The following is a 22,312-nucleotide window of genomic DNA, read 5'->3' as shown; positions in this document are numbered from 1 at the left end:
TAGAAGAATAACAAGGAAAAAAAACACTTTTTTTTTTTTTTAATTGGAAGAGGAAAATGCCTCCTGGGCAGTCAGCTTTTATACAAAACCTAGGTGAAACAACATTCCACTTCTTCAAGTTGCCTGCAATTACCTGACTACGGCAAAGGGGAAAGGAAGACAAATCCACATTTCTCTTGTAATTTCTGTTGTCCAATCAGACTTGGCAGCTCACTGAAATGTTCAGAAGAGCAGAGCAAAGTGTATTGATGTAATGATCCTCATTAGCTGGTACAGCTTAGCTTTCTCCACTCCCTTCCAAGCCCTGATGTTCCCACCAAAGAGTTTAATCAATCTTTTAATCTACAGGTTACAACCAGCACTGAGGTAAAAAACCCCAAAACCAAACCACTCAAGTACAAACACTGGGAATCCAAGTTTATTTTCAAGCTTCTGAATGTTTTACAACACTGGAGAGCAAAACCAGTCACACATAAGAAAATATTTAGCAGTACTCCCAGCAGTCTCCTGGTCCATCTCCTGGGGGTCTCATTCTCTTTCTGTGCAAAAATTTTCTTTTCTTTTTCATTTCCTTGCAAAGAATTTCCTTAACGATTATCATATGGAGCCTTGGCCTTCCCAATGCCTCCCCTTTCTGCTACTTTTTTTCTAACCTGGAGCTCCTGAAATAACTTCAGAACCTGCGAGTCTTATATAGCGAAATTGGATCTTTTTGCTACTAAAGAGACAATATAAAAAGACAACACAAGAGGACTTTTAGTCATTGTGTTAGAGTTTATTAAGATGTTTGGCTTCTTGTTTGCATGTCTGCAGAACCAAAACATGGATGAAGACTGGACAAGCTAGATAAGACTCCGGCTCCTATAGCACGAGGATTGAATTCTGATTTCCAGAGGTGGTCACCAATGGAGTCACCGGAGGGCGCTATTGGTGAACATGCCTAAGCTCTATCAGTGAAAGTGTAGAAATGAACCAGAATAGGTGATTTTTTTGTGCTTTCCGTGATGCAGAGTTATCAGTGAGAGGGTTATTTTGTGTTTAGACGGTCAGTCAGGGTTTAATCTGTCACTGCAATGCTTGTCCTGCAAAAGAAGCCTCATGGTCAGAACTGTAGAAGTGGATCCTCCTCCAGCTTGCTCAGGATAAACTACAGTCGTTACATTTGATACAATTTAGTTTGTTTATTGTTTGGTTGGTTGGTTTGGTTTTTTTCTTCCCTCCAGGTCCTGGGACCCTTTTCAGCACACAGATGTGGTCATTTTCACCCCAGAGCTGGATGGCACAGTCCACCTGGTCCTCCTCCACACTGGCACGAGTCCATATCTCTTCCCGTGCCACCTCCGGCCGATTTCCGTTTGCACCTCAGGAACAAAGGAAAAGGCTATTTTGTGGTTGAATACTGCTGGGGAACAGACCAGTGGGAAAGAAGCAGGACAGAAAGAGTGGCTAGAAAAGAAAAAAGCTTTTAGAGATCTCTGTCCAAGTTAGTTTCTGTTTTAGCTGATAAGGAGAAGTAGAATCTTGTCTCAGCATGGCCGTCTTTCTGCACTGATGAAAACTTCTTCTAAACGTCTGTCAGTACTAAGCTTGAAGTCTCTAGCACTGTGTAACATTCCTCCACTACTAAAATATCTTCTCAGCTTTTTTTATAGATCTTCTCTTTTTTTAAAAAATAATTCCTTTGAATATTTATTCTACAATCGATCTCACCAACATAGCCTACACAATTAAACATATTTGCTGCACATTGCCTGCTCTCCCTCAGTTGCTAAGGGATGTTGTCTTGCTTCCATCTGCTTCTAGACAAATATAATCTGCAGCAAGTTTCTTAATCAGCATTCACCAATTTGTGGCTGGGAAATAATGCTGCTTTGACATTAGAGACGATGAGGGGAAAGCCAGCAGCAGTCAGGAGCCATTTGCTGTGTGTTGCTGACAGCTGTGTCATTGTATATCATGTACTGGCATGTTCACAGGAACACAGAGTGGGTCCAGGCCACCCACTAAATCCTCCTGTCACATCTGATTCTTATTAGGAATGTGCCTCCCCAGATGTTTAATAGGAAGGGAATTTCTGTATTGAAGTGCTGTGCGTCTGGGAAGTGAAGCTGGATGTAGAGCTGTGGTCTGTGGTTAGAAGGGATTAGGGTCATTAGTAAACTAATGACAGGAGTCTTACCTAAACACAAGCATCATTAGAGCAGTCAATAATTCACGGCCATAAACTCGACCAAAAGGCTAAGAACTGTTAAAATATTTTAAAATATTTAATTTAGTATTTCAGAAATTTCTGATAGAATTCAGAAAGTTTGGCCCATGGCACAGGTAGGTGATTAAATACTGTTTGAAAGCTTAATCAGCCCTGGACTTTAAACTTGGAAAATGAAGATTTAGTCAATACAGTCCAGGGAGTCTAGATCAGGGACAGAACCATCTCCTAAAAGCACCTTGGACTCTATGGGGGATGTCCTCTCTTGGGGGTGAAGGATGGGCATATATGTAACAGGATTCTCCTTTTCAGGAGCTGCAGACAGAATTCAGCGGAGTGTTAGTCTGAAACTGAATCCCAGTCATATTCTAAAAGAGCAATCTCAGCTACTCTGGAGTCAGAAAAGAAGGGATAATTCTGGGGTTTCAACGTATTCTAAAATACGGAGGATAAACTTTCATGTTTTCTGTACAATTCATTTAAGATACATTCCTATCACTATATCTAGACTGTGTAAATGGCCCTGGACACTAAGCTAAAAGGACAGAGTCCTCTCCCATCAACAGTAAAATTCTGAATTAAATATTCTAAACAGAAAAAGAGATTTATCAACATGAAGAAATACTGGGATACTTCATGAGACTATTAAAAATGCTAAAAAATAATATTTCACTGTTGGGCAAAGCTCATACATTTAAATTCTTTCCAATTTAAACATAGACCTTTGGTAAATGGAGATCTCCCTGTATCACTGAAGCAAGTTTTATTTTCAGATCTGGAATTAGCAGGGGTTTTCCAAGCCCTGCTATAGGACAAAAATGTGCAGGAAGGATAGAAAATATTTGATGGAGCAGCAAAGTAGTAAAAGTTCATTTCTCCACTAGATGGCTTCATTCCCATGAAGATAATTGAAATGAAATTCCTCAACATTGCTACCCATGTTAACAGTCATAAGAAAATGAAAGATTTGATCAGTTTGTATGAAAATGATGGTTAACTATATATTTGCCACGGAAAGCAGTTTTTTAGAAGATATATCTGATGTATATGATGGTGTTTCCTTACCTCTTGGTTCAGGAAACAGTAGAGAACTGCCACAATAAACCCCTGGAAAAGACCAGAAGAAAAATTTTGAGGGTTAAGACAGCTTGAAAAAGCCACTTGCATTATCTGACTTCATGGTGGTTCTGTGAAGTAATGAGTATCACTATAGGTGGGAGAATTTCTAGAAATTGGAAGATAATTTGTGGACCTCCAATAAAGCTGAACAGCCAGATAATCACCTTGGTAGTTGTTGGAACCCTGAGTTCTGAGAATTTCAGCCTTTCAGTGCTGACAGACAGTGATCCTCAGAAGCACACTGCATTTGACCTGAAGCCTTGGGAAAGGTTTCCCAAACTGTGTGATAACACTGAGGTTGTTGCTGTGTAATTAAAAGTTATATCACTGGGTAGAATATGTAGAGATGTAGAAAAATTAGGTTTATGGGATATATGTAACAGTATGGAGGATTTGGGGTGTGGATTTGTTCTTCTTCTTTTCTCCTTCTTCTTCACAAATCTGGGTGTTCTGGTATTGGGTCAAAAAACCCGCAGTGCGGATCATGAATAGTTAGCTATTGGATTATAAGTAAAAACAAATTAGTTGGCATTCCATAATTGGGTAATCTGGACCTTAAAAGACCTTGTCAGTTAGAACTCGGGGCCATTTTCACCTTGTTAACTTAGGGGCACTATATTATAGATAAGATATAATAAACATTTAAGTCCAAAGATAAACTCCCGGTCTCCTGCATTTTAATTCGAACTCTGAGTAAAAGAACTCACGAAACAGAGCCAAAGAAGAAAAGAAACTATAAACGAGAAAATTAATAGGTAGTGGCATTCCATCAAAATCAGTAACACTATATGAATTCACAAATGTAACTGATGATTATGAAAGTGTGGTCCGTTCTCCAGCACAACACACTGAGAGCTGATTCTTTATGCACTCTAAAGAATGTAAAACAGAGACTTCATGGATGGAGCTCACACAGCTTTCCAGTCAAATCCTGTGTCTTTGTGGAGTATCAGATGAGACCGAATTCTGGCCTATTGAATGTGTTTGTTAAGACTGTGAACTGAGATAAACCCAGGACAATCCTAGGAGGTCAAAGGACCTACATGACTAGATCCTGCTCAACACCTCAACCTTTTATTCTATTAATTTATTCACTGAACTGTTCATTAACTCAGTGAAGGTCCCCTCTCTGTGCAGAGGGTCGGGATTAATGGGCAGGGTTTGTTGGGCAGGATTGACACAATGGATTCAATCCTCAAGAGGAATAAACCAGCACAACTCATGGATTGTTGGTGATGCTCCCTGACAAGCGATCCCATGCAGCCATCCAGGGAAAGATCTGCTCCCTGGGGAGGTTTGGTGGTATTCCCATGGCTGCTTCTTGTGGACCGAGGTGAAGCACCAGGAAAGGGAGGGAAGCAAAGGGAAATTGGGTCCTGCCCAGCTCATAACTCCAGGAGCAAAACCACCTGGAGGGACATCAGAGCAGGAGTTCTTCTTGTTGGCATCAAGCTCCTCAAGCTGTCCATGCCCTGTGTACCAATGCAGAAAGGTGGGGGCATCAACCCAATGTTTGCAGGAGGGAAAGGGATGTGGAATTCCTTGGGACAGCAGCCTGTGTGGGGCTGGTACACGTACAAAACACTGTTGATGTTTTATTGTCAATTTATCCTTTGACAAAGAATTAGGAAGGGGGCAGGACCTACAACTTCAATTGCCTCTGGATGATTTAAATCAGCCCAAGTCAGCTTGATCTTGTTAGTGAAGTCAGGGAAGGCAGGTGGATAAGTACTGGTAGCAAAGATTTTCCACACTTGACTTTGGCCCACCATCCAAGTTACACACTTATCTGAGATCTTGGCCTTGTGTTCACAAAATCTGCAAAAATCTTTAGTCCAGCCTGCATCCAGGTAGGATTTGTCACCTCTTCAGATATTTTAACTCAGCAAAGAACAAGGAACTTTGTGAACAAACACTGGTTTCAGGATCCAAGGATCGTTTGTGTGCAATACTTCTTGTCATGAGGACACAAGGCTAAAACAGAAAAACTACTAAGAAGGAACTGAAGGATCTGTGGCAATTTTACCTGAAAAGATCCAATGCAGAGCTCTAAGTAAAGCCGAACCCCCAGGCTGGTATATTCTGGGAGGAAGTTGAAGACGATGTAATGGGTTCCAAATAATGGAATTAGAAGCAGAGTGGACCTTGAGAGACGTCTAGAACAGGACATGAGAAGAAGAAACTTAAGGTTATTTCAAGTCTAATGCACTCAGTGTGCCACAGTAGTGAACACAAGTTAAAAAGAAGTCAATCTATATAAAAATATATATAAAATAGAAATAAATATGCAGGCTTCCTTTACAGTTCTCATACAGAGAAAGGCAGCTGTAGAAGGTAATTTTTCCTGTCCTAAATAAGAGATCTAATTCAGATTCAATTAATGGTTTTCTTGTCTCTTGATTTTAATTGGAAGGCAGACAGCTGAGCTGATCTGGATGCATCCCATTGGCCAATATTAGGTGAATTGAGTCTCACCCTTTGACTAATTGCCTTTGGAATGGGATAAGGTTGGGAATCTCTAAAATTTAATACCAATTAAACTGAGCCCATCTGTGACACTCAGAAAGTGCTTCTCTGTTTAGAAAAGATTACATAATATTTTATTATCAAAATAATTGATTTTAAAAAAATTATTCCATACACTACCTGTACTGAGAAGAGTTATTGAAGTTGATTTGTCTAGGGTCTAGTTTTTTCAGCAAAATTCTGATGATGTTGATGAATAGGACAAAATTGACCTGTTCACAGTATTTGAGAAGTGGGAGAGAGGAAAAAGAAAAGGTTAATTTCTGATGTAAAACTTTGCAGTGAAAATCTGGTTGTGTTTTTTTTTTTATTTCAGTTATAGTGTAATTTGTGCAGTTTCAATGTAAGGTCATTAATGCTATTCCTGTTGGCAGCATTCAAGTATTTAAATAAGTTGCATTCCTGCTTGAAGAAGTGGCTGAAGATGAAAACTTGAGAATTTCACTTTGTTCAGCAAAATATTTTCATCAATAGCTTGTGGGACTCTCTTTTACCTTTTGTAGCTCATATCAGTCGGATTCTCCTTAGAGATTAATATTGTATTAAATTCTGACTGATCTGCTGATCTCTCTAGACATTATTAGTGGAATTTATCTGCCTAAATACCTCTACAATGAGGTATTTCTGTCAGAGCTGATCACCCTGTTCTGCCTTTGCAGTCAGTGGAGAACCAGCCAGGACGGTCAATAGACCCTCAGGTGGGGTTGGGGATGGATCACCTCATCCCAAGGTAGACATTTATTTTAAATCAGATGAATCACTTGCCAAAAGTGCCCATTTCCCTTTGTTGGCTCTGAAGGAGCCTCTGAGGAGCATTAGCTCAGCTCCAAAGTAGTTAAGGTCAATCCCAACTTGGAAATCCAATCTTCTACAATTGCAATTTGGCACAGCTTTATCCGGAGTCTGTGAGGCTGCTCAGTTTTCCACAATCAGAGGGATTCTTCCTGTGAATTTTTTTGTGTCTGTACACACCAGCTCTTCCTTAGGTGAGCCTGAACATTTAATTTTGCCTAAGAATGTCCTCATTTTACCAAAAAGTCCAACATCATTCTATCCATTAGTGATGCTCTGTGTACATGCCAGCAGAAGAAATAACAGAGATAGAAGGAAATGAAATATTTTATTGAAACACAGCAAGCTCTGACCAGAATTCAGCCTGAGATTCTTCACTCATGCTGTTTGTGTGTATCTTTAAGATCCCTTCCAACCCAAAGCATTCTGTGATTCCATATCCCTCACCTGCATGCATCTGTCCTCCAGTTAAATTAAGGTTTTAATAGCTGGCCTTAAGGTCATCCATTAACTCACTTTCTCAAACACTGCTTGGGTTTAATGACTTGTGGGAGTAATCAACGATGATAATCATTTAAAGCCCATCAGTTTATTCAATAAATGCCAGACTCAAGAGCTGTTATCACTGTTATCAGCTCTGAACAGAAACCTATTGCCCTTGGAAGTTTTGTATCAAAAATGTATGGCTTATTCTGAGCTTATGCTAAAATTTTGTTTTCAAATATTTTAAGGAGGGTTTAGTCCACTCACTTGCTATTTATTTCACCTAAACTGACAATTCTGTGAAAGTTTCAATGTTTGAAAGACAAACTTTTCAGTTTGCATTGGACACAGGCAGTCAACAGTAGAAATTCAGCATTCCTCTTCCTACAACTCAGCAAATGGCAACCCAACTTTAACTCAAAAGTCTTTTTTTTCTTCTAATTAGTATTAGCAAACTCAGAAGTACCTACCCCCACAGAAATTATAATTGGTCCTTTGATTAGCCACCAGTAGGGAGAGCCTTGATTAATATCCCAGCATCTGTGGACATGACAGTAAGATTAGAAAAAGGCATGTATGTAATGACTGCAATCAACTAAAAGTATTACCCAAGAATATAGAACAATGTAGAAAACTATGACTTACGCTGTGTCTTCAAAGTAGAATTTTGCTAATATCCAAATAAGGGTGAAAAGTGTTGGAAAACCTGTCAGACATTTAAACAAAAGATAGAATTAATCCAAGCCTTGTCCACTGAAACTCTGCTGCAATGACACAGATCACTCATTTTTGAGAGCTGGAATTATCCTTTGGGGTCAGTTCCTATAACAGGAATTGTTTTACATTCAGTCTCTAAAACACCAAAAGTGATTCAGTTTGCCAAGGTGTCAGGTCTACCTTAACCTTGGGTGACAACAGGCATGGATTTCCCTCCCTCAACCAACCAGAAAATTCCTCTAAGTGCATTCACCTGCCACAGAGGAGTTCTCTGCTTTTTCCTTTACACAGCAACACTCTGTGGGCACCCACTTGGTTGCAGATTTCTAAGTCTGAACAATTCCATTTATTCCAGACAAGAACAAAATCAGGAGGAAGATGCTGCTGTTCCACTGCCTGTCCTGTTATTTAGTGGACAAAGCTTCTTTATTCATACAATAAAAAAGATGGGCTGTAGAAATACTAGGACTACAAAAACCCCTGCTTAGGAAAAAAAAATTCCTTTTCCCAGACTGTGTAACTAAACAGGAGCAAGGCAGATTGTGCTCTGGTGTTTGTGATAACTCCTTAGAGGAAGCTGTGTTTTCAGTGGGGTGAAGAAGGTTAAGACGGGATCTCTCCCTGTGCATTCTTAAATGTGCATCATTTTCCACCCCTTTCAGAGGGGCTTTATTGCCATGAAAAACTTGATTGCTTTCAGTTAGTATGCACATAAAATAAAATGGAAGCAATTCCCAGGTTAGGTACTTCAGTTAGATCAGCTGGGTTCCACACGTAGTGTTTTCAATGGGAATGGATCATGGAATCGTAGAATCATGGAACCATAGACTCATGGAATCATGGAATCATAGAGTCATAGAGTCATACAATGGCCTGGGTTGGAAGGCACCTTAAAGATCACCTGGTTCCAACCCATAGGGACACCTTCCACTGTCCCAAGTTGCTCAGATCCCCATCCAACCTGGCCTTGAACACTTCCAGGGATGGGAAGTCCACAGCCTCCCTGGGCAACCTCACCACCCCCACAGTAAGGAATTTCTTCCATGTCCCATCACTCCATGCCTTGGGAAAAGTCCCTCTCCAGCTATCTTGAATCCCTAGAAGTAGCTCTGTGGTGTCTGTGAAGCCTTATCTTCTCCAGGCTGAACAGCCTTGTTTAACATCTTGCCTTTTACTAATGTCCTGTGAAATCCGTACCTACCCCAGCCAAAGAGAACCAGCCACCAAAAATATCTTCTTCCATGAGAAAGGGATGAGAGCAGCAGGCAGTTTAGGTAAAGAGCCTCCACCAGCAGCCACATGAAATTGGTCATCATGAAATAGTGGCAGAAAACCACAGAGATCTTGCATTCAGTCTAGAGAACAGGAAAGTTGTAGTTTAGGGATCGCCTGGGGATACATCTGATTTGGCCATGGAGTAGACATCTGTAATTGTAGCTGAGTTCTACCAAGAGCAAGATCTCACTATTAACTGATCTTTAAACTGAGAGCTTCAAATGTAAAATGGATTTCTGAATAACAAAGCTTTAATCATCATAACACTTTGGAACCTCCACTGCCTTTTGCTTTTTATTTTGTATTAGAAATGTACCTTGGGCTCCCAAGCGTGTGTGATTTCTCTCACAAATGCACTGCCTTGAGTGTACCTTCAGTGCCAATTGCTCCTTGGGCAAAGGTTCAAGGAGCCATTTTTGTCCTTATGCTCAGCTCTAGAATTGTGTGTGGCTGTGAGAAATGCAGAAGAACCACCCCCTAAACCTCTGTTTGAAAATCATTGCCACGCTGCCAAGATCTGGGGCTGGATGAAAGTTAAGTTGATTGCCTGGTACCTTGAGTGCTTTGTGGTTTACAGACCAGAGCTTCCAGCCAGAACATGGAATCCAACATTTCCAGAAGAATAAGCTTTAAAAGTTGTTCTTTGATGTACTCAAAGATCTTCAGTTTTAGGCTTCAGGTTATAGAAACATAACAGTGTAATGATACTACTTTGTTGCTATGTGAAAATCTAAATTTCATTTAGAGTACTGCAACATCACAAATTGATGTTTTAAGAATATAGGAGGGCATAAAGTACACATTCATGGAAGTAAAATATACTGAATAAAAGAATTATATAATTTTCATTGCCAGGTTAGAAGGACAAAAAGCAATGAGTAGTAAAAAAGAGGCATGAATAGTGAAACCATCTATAAATGGCACATAAAAACATCAACCACAATATCCTGCTTTTCATGTGCTTACTGTAGAGAAGCTGCAATGATCAATGCCTTCCTCCTGGAAAAGGACAGCATCCTTAATGAAAATGGCAATAGCCTTTAAGATAAATGTAAAAAAGAGCTGCACATGGATATAATTCCTGGGACAGCGAAGCCTCCTGGAAGAAAAGAAGAGAAGTCCCTCTGAGGTAATTAACTGAACTGTGCTGGCAGTAATTAAAATAAGCAATAAGCCCTTGTTTCATCTCAGGTACTTCCAGACACACTTAGGAAGAACACTTTGATTCACTGAGCTCTTTCAGAGAGAGACAGAAAACTTCCTCACGTGAAGCCATTCAGCCACAATCTACATCTTAATCTCTCTCCTTGTTATCCACAATTTTAGGGGTTTTTCCTTACTTTGCCAAAGTTACTTTGATGAATTAAGTGAAAGCACAAAAGAGCTTTAAAACAATTTGGCACATCTACTTTAAATTCAATTTACACATCTACCTTAAATTCCCCGTTAACTAAGATTAAATTTCGACTGCTATTAAATACAGATTTTTGAGGGCATTATAGAGCTTCAACTTCATTTTCACTTAAAGTTCCACTAAAAGCTGGATTCCATCCAGACCCAGTAATCTGAGGGTCACCTAATCTGAAAGTTTACCTAGAGTGTGCAGAATTTTATTGCTGACCTCAAATGCCAACCCCATTGTTAACTATGACTTTTTCCTCCCTATTGCTACTTGTCCTTATGTCCATTGTTTCTTTCTTTCCCCTCATTTGGGCTGGTTTGTTTTCCTGAGGTCAGAGTGGATGTCAATAAACATATCTGGTGGCTTCCAGACATGAACTAGGAACCAGCAGAGGTCAAGAAACTTTCCCTAGAGAACCCTGATTCTCACAGCATAATAATAAAGGAAACGTCTGCTTTTTTTTTTTTTTTTTCTCTCAGAAATACCAGAAATAAACAAAGATTAATAAAATAAATCCCACAAGGCATGGCAGCAAACATTAAATCTACGTTAAATGGTAAAATACTTTAAATACTCTAGATTGGACCTGAAAATACCTAATTGATGGATAACTCAGTAAGAGAGAATTCTAACTAAATGTGACCACATTCTGAGACTAACTTTAAAACGTGTCTTTAGTGGTAAATTTTTCAATAGTCATCTATGCAATGTCATAGGAACATTGATTCAGAATCAAGTCCTTTGTGTATATTTTTATTAACAAATTCTCTGAAGCCATAACAGGCAGGCCCATGCACTTTATGAAAAAAATCTTAATTCCAGCCTAAAGCAATTAAATTTTTCCATTGGTTCTTCAGGATCAAAGTGAGTTGCTGAGTTTTGTCAACTGACAGCCATGATTCATTTCCCAGATCTGAATCCTTTTATTCCTGACTCTCTCTGATCACCTGTAATTTCCAGCTTCAGTTTCATATCATTAAACCAACATGGCTGGAATTTTTTATTGTTATTCACCTGAATTTCTATTTGTATTATTTTGTTATGTCTAATGCTGTCTTCTGCAGTCTGAGAAATTAAAAGAATTGAGATTAGAGGACACCTTTACCTGAATGCAATAAGAACTGTCACAGCAATGATGAGGGAGGTGATGGACACGCTGTATCCCACGGTGTAGATGATCTTTATAGTAGAAAAGTAGGATTGCTATAAAAGAAGAGAATGATTTGTCACACAAGTTGCTGTTAAATGATAGCTTTTTTACTGATTCTGTCAGTTTTGCTTTGTTTGATTCTTCCATTCTGTTGACATCCCTGACTGCCTTTTTTTCCCCTCTTCAAATCCCACAGTAAAATTCACCTTAAATCCTCATTACGTTTCTTTCGTGAAGTTCCATTCCACAGTTGTGTGGATACAGCCCAATCTGGTGCTGAAACACGTACTGATCAGGGTGGCTGGAAGCTCATTCATTAAAGCATAAAAACCAACACCAGTCCTTCATAAAGGCATTGTTAAAAATCTTATGCAATTTTTATAAATGCTGTATGTTCTACCACGTTTTCTCCCCAGCAGTAGCAGGACAATTCTGCTGGCAGCATGATGAACACAGAATTCTGTCAGCCTTTCTCTATTTTTCTCCACTTTCTTTACTTCCAATTTTGCTGTCTATTCTTCCTTTCATTTTTATTGTGTTGAGTTGTGTTGTTTTTTTTCTGGGGTTGTTTTTTCCTCTGTTTCTCTGGCTGTCAAACTCAACTGTTGCTCAGTTGGAATGTCAGTCAAAATCCATTTCTATTTAAGTGGCTCCTCTGTCAGACACAATCCCTGAGTGAGGATAAGTTGACTTCAACTCTCACAGATGAAAGTAGAAAACAGAATGAATAAGCTCCAGGCTGCAAATCGAATTCCAGTCTTACATGGTCTGTCTCTTGGGTCCTGTTTCAATGTTTTTACAACCCAAAATCCACACAGCTGTGCAGTGCATTCCTGCAGTTCACTTGGGGAAGGGGAGATGCTCGCTTTTAGCCTTAAGCAGAACTTTAGGCATTATAAGACTGACACTGAGAAGAGTTTATTTAATTTATCTAGGTGCTTAAAAATTAGCTGCCGAAATATGAGTCTGCAGTAGAACAAGAAGAACCTGGCCACAGGACTGATTGGCTTAATTGTTAGTACAATCCTGTTTCTTCTCATTCTTTTTCTTTTATAGTTAATGAAGGAAAACATTCTCAGAAGACAATTCAAGTCTTTGGAAAATGAGACCTTACTGGTTTCTGGGACCAACAAAAAGGATCACTACACCTGCCTTAGCAAGAGCAGGTTATGGAATCATAAATCCCTGACTGGTTGGGGTTGGAAGAAACCTTAAATATCATCTATTTCCCACCCCTGGATTTGTAGAGTGAATCCTTTGGTGCTGAGCACCCTGCATCCATGTGTCCAGATTCCTGACTATCCATAGCCTAATTCCATGGGCCGAACTTTCTTTTCTGGTCAGAGCACAGTAAGTGCACCTTGAATTTGCCTTCCAGTTTAGATTTATCCCTAAGAAGCCAGATGATCCTTTCTGAGAGCATCTCTCAGTGTGAATGCAGTAAGTGGAGATAGCCAAGAGATATCCCTGGAAAGCTCCCACCTGACCAAAGCACTAATACAGATCCATGGTGCAGTGATTAGCTCCAACATTCACGGTATTTTTTTGAGATCATTGAAGTTAAATGGGGTGGAAACCAGGCACAATGGGGTTTTTCGTGTAGTGGATGAACTGTGAGCTGTATATGATTACCCAAATCCCTGACTGTGCACAATTCCAGCCAGCGCTCACAGAAGTACCTCAGAGCTCCAAAGCTTGCCAGGAAGCCTGGATGCACCACTCCATGAGAAACATCAAAGCTGGGCTAGGCTGACCATAGCTGGCAACAAACCAGACGTGTAAAACATGGAAAATAATCAACTCTTTAAGTGGCTTACCCTACAACTGAGGAGTTTCCTCTAGGTAAAATAATAGAATCATCACAGAATGTGTTGGAAGTGACCTTAAAGAACATCCAGGCCCACCCCCTGCCATGGGCAGGGACACCTTCCACTATCCCAGGTTGCTCCAAGACCCATCCAGCCCCCTCCAACTTCCTGGCATGGGGCAGGCACAGCTTCTCTGGGAAACCCATGCAATATATCCCCATGGTGATATGAACCATGTTCTTACCCTTATTAATTAGTGATCAAGCACTATATTGTCCCTGTGCATGTAACCTCGAGATATCACCAACACTGAAAATCTGGCTGAAGAAATACGTCAAAGTCTAATCTGCATTACAGAGATTACAAAGATTTTTGGGACTTTTTTTTCATTCTTGAATTAGATACTTCCTGCAGGATGAGACAGCCAAGACCCCTCTTGTCCTCAGATATTGCTGAATTCGGAACAGAGGTCTGATAACAGCACATTTGCTCTACTGATGCTGTGAGAGTACAAATTCATCTTGCTGACTGATATTACTGGAATGTCTTAATACACATTTTATGAACATTTTGTGATACATGTCTGTCTGTTATACCCATGTATTTGTAGTTGGCTTTACTATTGTTACACCTGAATAATAAAACATTCTTAGTTATTTTCCAAAATAGGTGGCCAGAGTAAAAAAATGAGTTATATTCCATACTTAGAAAGAAATTTCAGTGTCTTCTGAGTTTCCCTCTGCAGTGACCCTCAGGAATAGAAAGGAATCCTATGACATCAGTACACCACTCACATATATTTATGTAATTAAACTTACTTCTTCAAGAGGAATTTCATCTTCTACAGGACAGGCCACATGGTAGGGAGGGAATGGGTCAGACCAGCCTTTTTTTGTGCAGTTTCTTTTTACCATCCCAGCTGAAACAGAAGTATTTCATTTTCTCAATGAAGAACCAGATAATATGGAAAATAAAAACCAGGAGAAGACCTCTGGCTGGTACAAGGTTGTACCAGGAGGAGAGGATCATTAGAATCTCCAAGAGTTGGTAGCACAATTTTTCTATGTACATTCAGGTCATCAGATATAAAACTTTGTATTTTATTTATAGACAAGCAAGGGGAAGAAGGAGACAGGGCTGGAGATTGGAAGGACTAGGGAAAGAATTTTATCAAGCACATTGGAGAAGATTGGGAAGCACTGCTCCATAAATTTCTGCTCTGCACAACACTCTCATTCTTCTCCTCACTTCTCACTCTCGCTCTTCACAACGCTTCTCATTCCCACCTCCCCTGGGGCTTACTCTTCCCTAGCAGATCAGAAGTTGGGATAAGCAGCCCCTTCCATGAGGATAGCACACTTCCAAAACAAAGATTTATGAGTCAGATGAAGGATAATTCTGAGAATCCCAGGGCAGGAAATGAATGTGCACAGATGAAAGGGATTTTCCTTATCCCTCGTTTATAACTAGCATGTGTTGGGCGAGGCAGAGGCTGGGCTTTGCAGTTTCTTTTTCTTGTGGAACTGCCAAATCCAGGTCTTTCCTGGAAGGTGGTTTGCTCCTTGTGGGCTCACAGTTTGTTCCTGGCCGTGCTCACCGAGAGAGGAAGCAGGCACAAAGGCATTAGTTTGCAGTTTTGCAACACATGGGCTGCTCCAAGGCCTGAATTCTGCTTTGTATCTCCAACCTTGGTCTTAAAGAGCAATCACGTTGTTCATTCCTCTGCCTTTCATTTCATCCCACACGAATCACTGCATAAATCTCAAGAAACCCCAACCTTAAGTTCTGACCTAGACAGCCTCCAGATGAGCTTTGTAGGAAAGTCACGCAACAAACTGATCCCAAAGCACATGGAAACCAAAGGAATCGCTCCATTTATTTCAGTATTTTTTTGATCCAGGGCCTCATCAGAGACTATGGAAATCAAATCCAGTTACGAATAATCCTCAAAATATGAGAAGAACTGCGAAAGCCCCTCAGATCCTACTAAAATTCTTGCAGTGCTTTGATCCATCTCATGGGAACATGAAAGGTTCTGTCTTCACCCTCCCTTTTTAGAAATGCTCTGGCCAGAAATGCAACAGGAGTACAACCATGGTAGGACATCACCTGGCTCCTTCATGAAGTGAAAGAGGATGTTTGGACACGGTAAGGCAAGAATCTCTCCAGCATCTGCCTCTGGCCAGCACAGCAATTTGTCCCAAGTTCTCTTGCAACCTCAGACAGAGAGCAAAATATATTTTTAAGCATGGTTATATTTGAGCAAAATGAAACCCCAAACCTTTTTAAACTTTGCCACTCCACCACTTCCATATCTTATAAAAATAGTTTAGCCACAGTTTTTATTCTATTATGAGAAATAAACACCCCCAGAGTGCTTTAGTTAGACCCCTGTGTTAGACTGAGGTGAGTTTTCAGAAATGATGCAGTAAATGAAGAGTGATGCTGGAAGAAAGATCAGATCACTGTAATTGTTCAGCAGGTACCCTATTTTTAAATATCAACACACCCTCCCAAACAAGCAAGCATGATGCCAAGGAATTGGACAAGGACACAAGGATTGACTCTGATAAATTGACTGTCCATATTTGAATGTGAAAGACAATGGAAAAAAGAAAAGAATTGGAAGGAATGGGAGTAGATGCAAGAAGAGCGGACGAGACAACAGCATGTGGGACCATAAATAAAACCCTCCTGTGCTTTGCAGCCTGGCTGTGTCCTCACTCTGGTAGTGGGTCCCTTCCCTCTCCCTCTCTTCATCCCTCACACATGGATGGATACCTGGTGACGTTGAATTTCCACGCTCTTGCGGGGCCTCCAGACACTCAGCCTCCTTTTTCTTCAGCTCTACCATCAGATCACATTCTGGGTGGACATTTCCAGCAACCTACAGGGAGAAGAGTTTTGGGGAATAGGTAAGAAGGGGTTGGGTGGGATCTCATCTTAAGTCCAGACTTACTTTTGCAGCTAACAGGGCTGGTTTAAGGACAGAAAACTGTGCTTAGGGTTTCCATCCAAAGGCTGCCACTGTCTCTACACGAGCTGGTAGTTACAGCTCTGTACTGGAAGGTTTATAAATTCCTCTGGCTACATTCAAAATAAAAGATCTCTTTGCTAGGGCCTGAGTTTGAGTGCAGGACCCATTTACACCCAACTTTAGCTAGACCCTGTTAAACCTGGGCCCAGAAAAACACACTGCACTTGATCAGGCTCCTTTTCTCAACAGTGAAGGGCTCAGCACTGCAGGAAATGCTGCAGAACCTATGCACAAACAAGTCCCTGCCAACCTCCAAAGAAACATCATCTTGAAATCACAAAAAATTATTGCAAAACTGTCTCCTGAAAGAGCTCTTCACTCCAAAAGGAGTGAATCTGTTCTCTCCCTTCTACCATCTGCCTTTCTTTACACAGGGTGGGAGGCAAAACTCCTTTCTTTGGAAAAAACACTCTGCACCAAAGCATTTGTTGGTTTGGTATGATGGTGTAAAGAAAAAAAGTGACACCCAGGGTTTTAACAGCAGGAAATATTCAGTCGTTTGGTCCTTATTTAGACTTACACAGACACCACAAGAGGATCTGAAGGCATCCAGAGAACTTTGGGCAGCAAAGGACAAAGTCTGCACAGGCTGTTACAGCCACACTGCTGAGGATGCACCCACTGGGCAGGAGTGCACAGGACTATTTCACACAAAGAAAACAAAATGTGCCTTGTCCTGCCATACACACTGTCCCCAGTCCCAGAAGATCAGTTGTCATCAGAGACACTCTGACTCTGAGCTCTACGTCCTGGCCGCTGGTGCTGGTGTGCTCTGCATGTGTGATTATAGACATAAAAACACGGAGACAAAACAGAAACTAAACCCAGGATGAGACTTGCATGGTGAACAGGTGGCTGGCATATGGCTCAGCTTTCTTCCACCCAGAGAAGATTAATATTCAGGGAGTTTGGAAAATAACTCCCTGGCTTTCAGTTCATTCAGAGGGCAGATTGTATCCATCCCAATAAGCTGGTGCTTCCCCTTCATGTTAATGTCCACGACTCATGTTGGCCTGCAGAGAATTTGAAATGCATATTGACCAAAAAATCTGAGGCTCTCAGGCTGCTGAAGAGGGGTGGATTAATTACACAGCATTTGTTTTTCTGAGGTTTGGTCCCTGGTGGTTAAAAATGTCGTATCTCCACATGGATGCCCCGCAAGATCATCTGCTCCCCATTTACTGCACTTTTAGGAGGATGTGGTTTTCCTGCGAAATTTGCAGACAGCAGTGCCATGGATCAGTTTAAGGCAGCAGTGAAAAGCAGGGCTCCTTCACGAGGCTGACTGAAGTTTGGTGTGCGTGAGAGCAGGGTAACAGTGGATGGATGGAGCAGAACACAGACATTGCCCTGCCCGAAGAGGTGGAGATCTGATGTGTGGGATGTCCCAGGGTTGTCATCCAGATCAGTAAAATCAGCAGGTCTAGGGAGCCCCTCAATTCCTCTTCACTAAGAAATGCAATGTCAGGCGGAATTACAGAAAACTGACATCTGTCTTGAAAATCTTTGCTGTCTTGATGCTTCTTTTCATGCCAACATATATTCTTTCCCCCTTGTAGTCACCCCGGACAATAAATGCAGGAAACCTCCCTAACCATGGAGTATGACAGCTATTGAAAGAAGTAGCTTTATTAGTCAGTAGAAAAAACAGTCAAATCATTTACTGAAAATCTCTTTTACAACATTCTCTTGGTTCAGTGAACCATGCCTGGAAAAACCTCAGAAGGAGGAAATGCACCCATTTGCACTGTTCTAAATTATTTCTCCTGGCAAAAAGCATTGCTAGATTTTGCCTGTCAAAACTCTCTTTGCTCTCTGAAATGTTCATGGCAAGGGCAAAGCTTGTTTGGCTCATCCACCAGTCCAGGAAAGCTTTTTTTTCCCTCTTGTTAAGTCTCCAGACTTGTGAGAACACTTTACCACGTGCATCTCAAATAAAAAGATGAGGCTGATCAAGACCTGGTATGTAAATTGTTACCTCTTCCTTCAAGAAGAACTGACCTTAGGAGATGGTGTCACAGTTTATGTGCAAGTCAGAACTAATCACTCACTGCTTGAGCAGACACCGAGTGCCAGATCTGATATGACAGAAACTCAGGTAAAATAAACTAAAAAGATTTATTCCACTCCCATGCTGTGTTTTAGGTATATTTATGCCCCTAAAGCATTTAACTACTTCCAGCAGACCCTCAGTTTAAGGAGATGAGAGTCAGTCTCTTAAGCAATCCAAACCTCTCCAGAAGCTGAGTTCAGCTCTTCCAGGGGAAACATATGATCAAATTACACCAACAACAAAAACAGAGGGCTGGTTTTCCACCATTTTATACTCAAGTAAGGGTTGTTCACCTATCCTCTAATATGCAACACATGTTAGGAAATTTTTATTATACACTAACACATAAACTGGGTTTTGATCAATCCATAATCATATAATAAGCAACCCAACTTTGCAGAAGAAAATTCTGCTTCTCTTGGGTAAATGAGACAGGTTCTTACAGAGACCTTCAGTCATATTTTAACCATTAGCACTCAATCTTGATATTCAACTTAGGACCAACCACATATATCTACTCCTACTACAGGGAAGTGGGTTTGTCACACAGGTGATACAAAGGAATGTGTTGTTTCACATGAGAAAAAAATCTGTTCAGTCATTTCACAGTGGTTTATTTTTCTCAGTCCACAAAAAACCAAGCTGCTGTGCCACCCCTCCTGAAATGTTCCTTCAGAGAAGAGATTTCCAGGAAAGAAGAAAAGATAAAGGATATAGAGGAGGCATCACAAAGGGAAGATGCTGAAAATGTGATTATTCTCAAAAGCAAAGATAATATCCTTCCCCCAGTTTGAACAAGCTTTTCCTGATATCAGTGTGATCCTGGATCTTGGTTTGGCAATCTCTGTCCAAAGTGAAATATAACCAAGACCTCTGGACTTTTTAATGGCTTTGGATCTTTCTAAATCTGGCCTAAGCATCCCTGCTGGTCCCACTCCTCTGTTACCTGCAACATCTCAGCTGTTCACACACCAAATGACATGAATGCTACCACCAAGGCAGATGAAATTGTAGCAAAAAAACCTGCATAACCTGAAATTAAAGAAAACTCTATCAAAACTCAGCTGCTCTGGGGTAACAGTCCTCCTCCAGTTTCTTCTTCTTTTCACTGTCTTTTAAAGCCCACACAAAATAAGGGTTTCTGCCAATTATGTGTTTCTCTTTACTGAGTGTGTCATAGGAAAGCAGAGAAATAAACTGATATAAAGATCCTACAATGTGGGTCCCTTCTGCTGCTTTTCACACTTTTCATTGCATCTTGCCTTGTTTAACTGGAATCCAAAGCAAATAGAGAGAAAAGAGACTCACAAAAAAAATTAAAAAAATAAATCTGTATCTGACCATCTGCTCCCACAAGGAAATGAACAATTATTGAAACACAATGAAGTAAAAGCTTTTTTTTTCCATGCAATTACTTACAAGCACTGCCAGACTCAGGGTGTGCAAAGCACAGTGGTATAAAGAACAAGAGTTCATGTTCCAAAGCAAAAGCCAGACTTCACTTCTTCAGCCTCTCTTAGCATCTTTCTCCTGCTTTTTGACTTCTCTGTCTCCTCTCAGGTGCTGATTTGAAGCATTTATATTTTTGCAGAGAAGTGACGTAACAGGGATGTGAAGTGGGAGATAAATATTAACAATTCTCTACGCTGTGTTTAAGCTTTCCAACTTTTTGACTTTGCTCAAAGACTGGACTGGATGAATTGAGTGACTGATGCCAAGATTATGGGAATTCTCTACCCTCCTGGCAAGACTCATTTCTTTCTTTTAATATAAAATGGTTTTAGGAGGGAAGGACAGCTCTAAATGTTGCTAGTCCCATAGTAAATCAACATGATTGGCATAAGAGAAACCCTTTCCTAACAGTTATTGTCAATTTTTCCTAATGAAACATTTTTCTTAGTGTGGCTCCAGTGTATCTGCATGTTTTTCTGGAGTGTGATGACCACAGTGCTACACTTTAAAATGCAAAACCAAAGCCTACTAACAGGCATGTGAACACAAATTTTGCTGTGTGCATGACTGGCCTTTGATTTGAAGGCAAAATTCACACCGGATCCTTCCCAGTTTGCTTCAGATTTCTGAAGGTTCAGTGTCTAAATGTCAATGAGTCAACCCCTTTAGTCAAAGTATAGAAATACTGTACTCAGCTCATTCATCTCATACTGAGCTTCAAGGCAGGCCAGGTGAATACCACTGCAGAAATACCTATTCTCACTCAGCGTTAAAGGAAAATGTATTTCACTTGCTATCAATTTGTACCATCTTGATGGACTTCGAATTCCCCATCGACATTAGACAAATGTTAACATTGCAAGACCAGAGACACAAGACATGAAATTCCTTTCAAATATTGTTCTCTGCTCTTCTATTCTCATATCATGCCATTCCTTAAAATCAGTTCTTAACCCCAATTCTCAACTTCCCACAATGGTCCATGCTACAACTCTGCTTTCATCTCTGGCACTGCTTTGTCCCTCAAACCTGCTCATCTTTCTTCAATTATTTCAAATGTCTTCTGACTGCTTATCTACACAGATTGTGGGAATGCTGAGAGCCTGCAAAGAAGCCTCCCACCTCCCAGAGTCACCACAGCTACGAGGAACTGAAATTGCATCTACAGTTGGGAATGTCTGTGGGGATGAAGCCTCCAGGACTTGGTTGTAGCTTGGGTCTGGGAGGGAACTGGTCATATCCAATGCAAGAAAGTGTCATTGGAGAGCTGAAGTTGGCAAGTTTTCCTTGCAGTGTGTGCTTAAGGGTTTATTTCCTTTTCCCCTAAAGCCTTATACTTTGCCTTAATTATGCAAGCTTTCAAAGGCTTGTCTAAAACAAAATTGGAGCTGTGTTCCTGTCACTTTTAATCAGCTCATTGCAGAGGATGAAGCTCTAGACTGGTAAACGAACACTTGTAAATGTATTTATCATGGGCAAATCTCATACTTTTTCCTAAACTCATTTCAGAAGCTACAGAATCTCAAGAACTGCAAGATTTCCCTGCAGAGGTGTGACATGGAAAAATTTCACCCCGTACTGTTAAATCTACTTTTTCAGTCCGTAAAGTTATGAAAAAAAGCTGGTAAGAGAAATTAAACCTACAAAGTTTTAATTCACCATCACACATACCTTCAAAATAATGTTTGGTGACAGGATTCAGTTCTTACCTGCGTTTTCTTGATTACCTTGTTGTCCCATTTGAGGAGAGTGTAAATACTCAGGTTGTGCTGAATTTAAAGTGCTTTCAGTAGTGAAACTACAACAGGGAGTTTTAGCTGTCTTATAAACATTTAATATTTTTATTACCCTTGAAAATTTTATAAAACCATCGTGACCAGTGCTGTCATCACAAGCTTGTGCTTCAGATACATTCAGATACAATCAGATAAATTCAGATACATTCTCTCTCCCCTCCCTCCCAAAGAGATTGCATATTTAAGAAAAAATTTTGGCTGAGCATCTGTCAGGTTTTTTTATCAGTGCTTAAAGGTTAATAACCTTTAGGCTGTCCCACAAATTGTCTACTGATCATGCACCCCACAGCCATTCCCACTGGTGTTTGACAAAGGATCATAAACAGATCCCGTTCCAGAGGAGCAACATCTCCCATTCCACAGAGATGAACTTTTTTGGTCCATGTATTAGAAAAATAACCTGCCTCTGAGTAAGCTTCTGGTGTCCACATTAGAATTTTCCATTTCAGCCACCACATCTGAACCTTCCATGTGTTTATTCAGTGCTGTTGAA

The 22,312-nt window shown here is 40.5% G+C and overlaps 1 protein-coding gene across 2 annotated transcripts; it reads right to left on the bottom strand.

Moving 5' to 3' along the window:
* Nucleotides 1–391: 391 nt before the first annotated feature.
* GHRHR (growth hormone releasing hormone receptor) lies at nucleotides 392–20,132 on the bottom strand. 2 transcript variants are annotated; one of them, XM_042044244.1, is made up of 13 exons: nucleotides 19,991–20,132; nucleotides 16,263–16,368; nucleotides 15,591–15,698; nucleotides 14,300–14,400; nucleotides 11,629–11,726; nucleotides 10,088–10,220; nucleotides 9,048–9,201; nucleotides 7,775–7,835; nucleotides 7,600–7,669; nucleotides 5,975–6,066; nucleotides 5,355–5,484; nucleotides 3,275–3,316; nucleotides 392–1,381 (listed from the first exon to the last, which is right to left on the bottom strand). In XM_042044244.1, the coding sequence occupies exons 1-13, from the start codon at nucleotides 20,045–20,047 to the stop codon at nucleotides 1,262–1,264; spliced, it is 1,272 nt and encodes a 423-aa protein (XP_041900178.1). In that variant the 5' UTR covers nucleotides 20,048–20,132; the 3' UTR covers nucleotides 392–1,261. The 2 variants fall into 2 exon arrangements, with proteins under 2 accessions (XP_041900178.1, XP_041900177.1); XM_042044243.1 differs by having other exon boundaries at nucleotides 392–1,361.
* Nucleotides 20,133–22,312: the final 2,180 nt, after the last annotated feature.

The sequence above is a fragment of the Corvus kubaryi genome, unplaced genomic scaffold (assembly GCF_017639235.1).
Source record: "Corvus kubaryi isolate FWS band 111438036 unplaced genomic scaffold, C.kubaryi_AGA036_p1.0 37398, whole genome shotgun sequence".
NCBI classification, from domain to species: Eukaryota; Metazoa; Chordata; class Aves; order Passeriformes; family Corvidae; genus Corvus; species Corvus kubaryi.
The sequence above is the reverse complement of the archived record's forward strand: the minus strand, read 5'-3'. Positions and strand labels throughout refer to the sequence as shown.